The sequence below is a fragment of the Elaeis guineensis genome, chromosome 4 (assembly GCF_000442705.2).
Source record: "Elaeis guineensis isolate ETL-2024a chromosome 4, EG11, whole genome shotgun sequence".
Taxonomy (NCBI): domain Eukaryota; kingdom Viridiplantae; phylum Streptophyta; class Magnoliopsida; order Arecales; family Arecaceae; genus Elaeis; species Elaeis guineensis.
This window is the reverse complement of record NC_025996.2, coordinates 126,798,623-126,804,622: the sequence shown is the minus strand read 5'-3', so window position 1 is coordinate 126,804,622 and position 6,000 is coordinate 126,798,623. Positions and strand designations below refer to the sequence as shown.

Below are 6,000 nucleotides of genomic sequence, written 5' to 3'. Positions count from 1 at the left end.
ACCCTTAATGATGCATAGCTTAACTACTCAACCACTGAAAAAGAGTTCTTAGCTATCGTCTTTGCCCTTGAATAGTTTAGATTTTATTTGGTTGGGTTACATGTCATTGTATACACTGATCACTCAGCCATTAGACATCTCTTAACAAAGAAAGATGCAAAAGCACGTTTGATCCGATGGATTTTACTTCTTCAAGAATTTGATTTAGAAATCAAAGATAAGAAAGAAACCAAAAATATAGTGGCTGATCACCTATCCCGATTGACTGATGCACCATCTAACGAACCATCAATAGAAGAGTCTTTTCCTGATGAATAACTCATGTCCGTGACCAAAGAATCGTGGTATGCTGATATTGTCAATTATTTAGCCACGAGTAGGATTCCTTCTCACTGGACTACTCAAGACAAGCACAAATTCTTTTCCCAAGTAAAGTATTTTATTTGGGATGATCTATATCTGTTTAAGCAATATCCTAACCAAATCATTAGAAAGTGTATACCAGACCATGAGGTTAAAAGCATCCTATCCTTTTGTCATGACCAAGCCTGCGGTGGCCATTTTGGATCCAAGAAAACTACCACAAAAGTTTTTCAATGTGGATTCTATTGGCCCAATTTATTTAAGGATGCACATGAGTACTGTAAAAAATGTATTAGGTGTCAACAAGTAGGACGGATTACAAAAAGAGATATGATGCCATTAAATCCGATCTTAGTTGTTAAGATTTTTGATGTGTGGGGTATCGATTTTATGGGACCACTTCCAAACTCTTTCGGGAATGAATATATCTTAGTGGCCGTCGATTATGTGTCTAAATGGGTAGACGCTATGCCGTGTAGATCGAATGATAGCAAAATTGTTATCAAATTTCTAAAAGAAGATATCCTTTCTCGTTTTGGAATCCCTAGAGTCATTATAAGTGATCAGGAAACATATTTTTGTAATCGATCCTTTGTAATCATGATGAAGAAATACAACATCACCCATAAATTGGCCACACCCTATCACCCCCAAACTAGTGAATAAGTTGAGGTTTCAAATCGTCAAATTAAACAAATCCTAGAGAAGACTATGAGCACCAACAGAAAAGATTGATCATTAAAGCTAGTGGATGCTCTTTGGACATATCGCACTGCCTTCAAAACCAACTTAGGAACGTCTCCTTATAAGCTTGTGTTTGGTAAAGCTTGTCACTTGCCAGTAGAGCTTGAACATAGGGCTATGTGGGCTATCAAAAAGTTGAACATGGATCTAGACGAGGTTGGACAGCATAGGAAGCTACAAATTGATGAACTTGAGAAAATCAAGAATGAGGCATATGATAATGCTAAGATATACAAAGAACAAAGTAAGATATTTCATGATTGAGCAATCCTTAGAAAATCATTTTCATCTAGTCAAAAATTTTTTTTATATAACTCTAGGCTACATTTATTTTCTGAAAAATTTAGATCTAGATGGACAGGGCCCTATATAGTAAAAGAAGTTTTCTCTCATGGGACTGTAGAGATCAAAAACTCAAACAATGGTACTACTTTTAAAGTAAATGGACAATGATTAAAATCATTCTTGAAATTACCTAATGAAATTGAAGAGGAGGCCATGGTTCTCTATGAGCCTATTTATTCTGATTGATTCTGTATCACGGGTTTAGTCCGACTGAAGACTTAAAACTTAACGCTTTTTGGGAGGCAACTCAAAATTTTTTTATTTTATTTTAACTAATTTTTATTTTTTAAAAATAAAGGACTGCTCTATGTGGAAGCACCTGTCAATAATTTGGTCTGGCTGAAGACAATAAACTTAGCGCTCTTTGGGAGGCAACCCAGTTTTAGCTTTTGCTTTTACTTTTTTTTGCATTTTATTTAAGTTAATCAAGTCTTGCTTCATATCTTTTGAAGAGATTTGAGCATAATATTGGCTAAGTTAGAGGGAGAATTAATTTTGAAAAGACTTCTGGATCAGGTGATATCTCTCCTTTTCTTTTTCTTTGCATGCACCCTTCATTTTTCCTACTCCATTAAGGACAATATTGATTAAGTTGGGGGAGAGAATAATAAAAAATTTTAAATTTTTAAAGTCTTCAAGTAAGTTAGTATTTAGTATTTAAGCACCTGATTACACTTAAGAATCGAGTTAAACCAAGTATTTTTAAAAGAAAAATGATGTACAAATTAGAGAATTTATGAGATATTGAGGGATCAAGTATTAAGAAAACTCAATAAAGAGTTAAGTTTAGAACTTAAACAGTTTTCTTTGAGTATTTCTAAATTTTTTTACTAGCATCAAAGAAGAGTTTACTTTTTATGAACTTGTGTAGGGTAACTATATATTTTTTCATATATTTAATATTAAATTTTTTTTTTAAATACTTCATGCTGAGTAATCGGGCCTCTTTATCTAAGCAAACATTGAGTTTCATGTCAAAATGTATGAAGGACAAAGAAATTTTATTGTAAAATAAGTTTTAACTCATAGCTTGTTTGATTCGAGCAAGTAGGTCCGAGGGATATTCTATACCTAGTGCCCTAAAGTCATATGATTTGGGAGTCGTTGGCTGAAAACTCGCTACACAGGTCAAATAGAAAGCTTAAGGGGCTAAGACACTTAATAGCAATACAATGTTAAAAATAAGAAGAAAAAAAAAGAAGAATCAATAATTGAAGGATGGAAGTAACAATATCATGTCCATTTGAAGATTAATGATTTGGAGATAAAGGTAGGAATAATTTAGAAAAGTTTAAAAAAAGTTTAGTATTCTTAGTTTAACTCTCATATCGATTAGTATTAATACTCCAATGACATACCTCACTCGTGCTCCACTGAATATCAGTGGCTCTTTTGAAAATTATTTGATGAAATTCAAAATTTTAAGTTAAAAGGTACTTAATTCTAAATTCTTTCTTTACTCGAAGATGAGCAAAGTTCAAGTTTGAAGGTGTGATAAGTGGTGTATTTTTATATTTATTGAAGATATTTTTGATAATTTATGGTGCTAACATTTTCTTAAAAATCTAATTTTATAAATAAATTAGATTTTCTTGTAAAAATAAATAATTTTAAAAAAATATAAAATTAGAGCATATTTATGAAAAATAGATGTTGATTTAATTAAGAATCTAAGTACCAAAATATTAAAAAATTAATAAAAATTTAATGCATATTTTTTTTTATTTTTTAGAAAAAATCAAAGCAAAAAATAGAGCCAAAATATCCTGAAAAACCTTAAAAATAGCCTCCAATGCATGATGGACCAGCCGGTCGATCCACAGAGCCAGGACGCGGTCCACCAAAAATCTCACGCGATCCACAGATGCGGTCCACGATGGCAGAAGCCTCTTTTGCATGATCCAACAGTCCATGTTCATCCATCTCGCGATCCAACGGCTGCTGTTCGTCATCAATTTATAAGAGAACTTTTGCGCTGATCGATGATCGAAATTTCATCCATCAAATGATCGGACGGCTGAGGACGTTCTCGACTGAGAATAAGAGTTATTCTACACGATCCGATGGTCCAAAATCAATTTTAGATGCGATCAGATGGCTACAATTTGATCCATCTTTGATAAGGATTAAAATGTTGATTTTTGATCAAATCTGGGCGGTCCAAGCTTCATCCGACAGCCAGAAAATTTTTTAAGGATTTTATACATTTTCTAAGGGTTTTAGGACTCTTTTTCTATCAAAAAAATATGAAAAATTTACTTATAAATAAGAAATTTGGGAATAAGATTTGGAGAGAAAAAAAATCAGAGAAAAAGCAAGAAAAATATAGAAAAAAAATCAAGAGGCTTTAGAGATCAAATGTTGGGAGATTATGGAGCTTGAGATCTTGATGCGTGGCTAAATCCTTTCAATCCAGGAATATGATGAAGTCTGTAAATAAATTTTATTTTATTTTTTTTATATTTAATTTTTATATAATAAAATTATACTTTTATTTCATATCTTTTTATTTTTTTGAGGTATTGATTTAGCCTACACAGCCTATACCCTCTATTGATGTGCCGTGATTTCTGGATACAATATGTACTTTGGAGAGAAAGATCATAGTATGTGAGATTAAATCTTAGATCTTGTAATTAAATTTAGATAGTTTATACTCTAACAGGATGAGCTGTGATCACTTATATAGTCCATATCTCTTAGAGATAAGCTATGCTAATTTTTTAATCACAAGAATTAATATTGTAATATAAGAAAAAAAAAATAAATCTAATTTGCATGGTGGATTCAAAATTTCTAAGTTATTTCTCTGAATTATTTTTTTCATAAATTAATTCATATTTTTAATTTAATTCTTGCTATTTTATTTCTTTTTAATCCTTCTACAATCAATTCTCTTTTATTTATTCTTTAAAAAAAAAAGATAATCATCCTAGATCTCTGTGAAAATGATCTCTACTCATCCTATCTATATAGTTTGAGTTGATTTTTATTTTTGACCATCTATGACAGTGATCAATGATAATTAGGATAGGTGCTATATATTGGCATGCATGTCAAATGAACTCCAACATATGTATGAGAACATGTACACTACCAAGGATATACTGACTCATCTACAAGTATTGTGAGGTGATCAGAGTCACACCGCATATAAGATGCGTGATGGGCAGTTTGTCGATGATCACTATTTGATAATGATCAGAGACATTGAGAAGCTTGAAAAACTCCACATGACTATGCATGAGGAATTGCTAGTGGCTTTGATCCTGCGATCCTTTTTTGATTTGTATGGACAGTTTATAGTAAACTACCATATGAATTACTATGATAGCATCAAATCGAAATTGGTCAATATATTGGTAACTATTATAGGGACCTTGAAAAGTTTAAGGAGTACATACTTGAAGAGCCTAAAGAAACAAAAACACGTCTTGAGAAGGTATGTCAGAATTGCTCGAAACTTATTTTCTGATTACCTCTTATCCCAATTGAGTATTAAACTCTAGTGTCTATTTATGTACTTCATTGTAGGGTTTAAGAGAATGTAGAGGGCTGAGGGAAGGTGAAGTAACTCTTCAAGTCGGTAATAGGACAAGAGTTGCTGCTGTGACCGTGGGCACCTATTCTCTGCGACTACCATCTAGATTTAGTTCTTAGAGATAGTCTCTATCATTTACATGGTGATGTATTTGTGAACTTATTTAAGTAAGTAGTGAATGCCATTGGATCTGAGAGATCCAGAGTTAAGATAAATCTGAAGTATATATGGCATCTTAAGTTAGGTCATATAGGAAAAAATGATTAACAAACTGAAGAAACATGAGCTTTTGGCCTCATTGATTGCTGAGTCATATTTAGTCTATATATCATCTCTTTGAGAATAAATAACCAAGTTACTCTTGTGGGATAAGGGAAAAGGACCGTTGAAATACTTACCCTTGTACACATTTGATGTGAGCAACCCATTTGATGGGTCAATCAAAAGAGATTATCTCTACTTTATTATCTTTACCGATGATCTTTCATGGTACGGGTATGTGTATGAGATACAAATCTGAATCCTTTAAAAAGTTCAAAGAATTAAGATGTGAAGTAGAGAAGCAAATAAAAAAAACTCTAAAGGTACTTCAATTAGATCGAGGATGCAATATCAAAGTAAAAAATTTTTTGGTTATCTCATGAAAATGGTATAGTTTCATGATGGATCCCTCCTAGTACATCTCAGCTCAATGGGATATCTGAGAGAAGGATTAGGATCGTATAAGATATAGACCGATCCACGATGAACTTCACTGATATTATCTTTGTTTCTTTGGGGATATATTTTATTTTTTGAAATTTACCTATTGAATAGAGTTCTCTCTAAATCTGTTTCTATTACATCATATGAGATATGGCATGGTAAGAAATCGAATCTTGATCATCTCAAAATTTGGAGACGTCTAGCCCGTGTCAAGCAACAATAGGCAGACATATTAGAGGATAGGTCTATGAGAGTTCATTTTATATGATATCCTAAAAGGTTTGGGATACTACTTTCTCTTT

At 32.2% G+C, this 6,000-nt stretch overlaps 1 protein-coding gene across 1 annotated transcript in view; it reads left to right on the top strand.

Annotated features, from left to right (window-relative positions):
- The first annotated feature begins 1,224 nt into the window (after nt 1–1,224).
- LOC140857392 (uncharacterized) overlaps nt 1,225–6,000 on the top strand; it is a 43,533-nt gene continuing 38,757 nt past the window's right edge. Inside the window, exon 1 of the mRNA XM_073256178.1 lies at nt 1,225–1,351. Within this exon, the coding sequence (XP_073112279.1) occupies nt 1,225–1,351 (127 nt within the window). The remainder of the gene's footprint in view (nt 1,352–6,000) is intronic.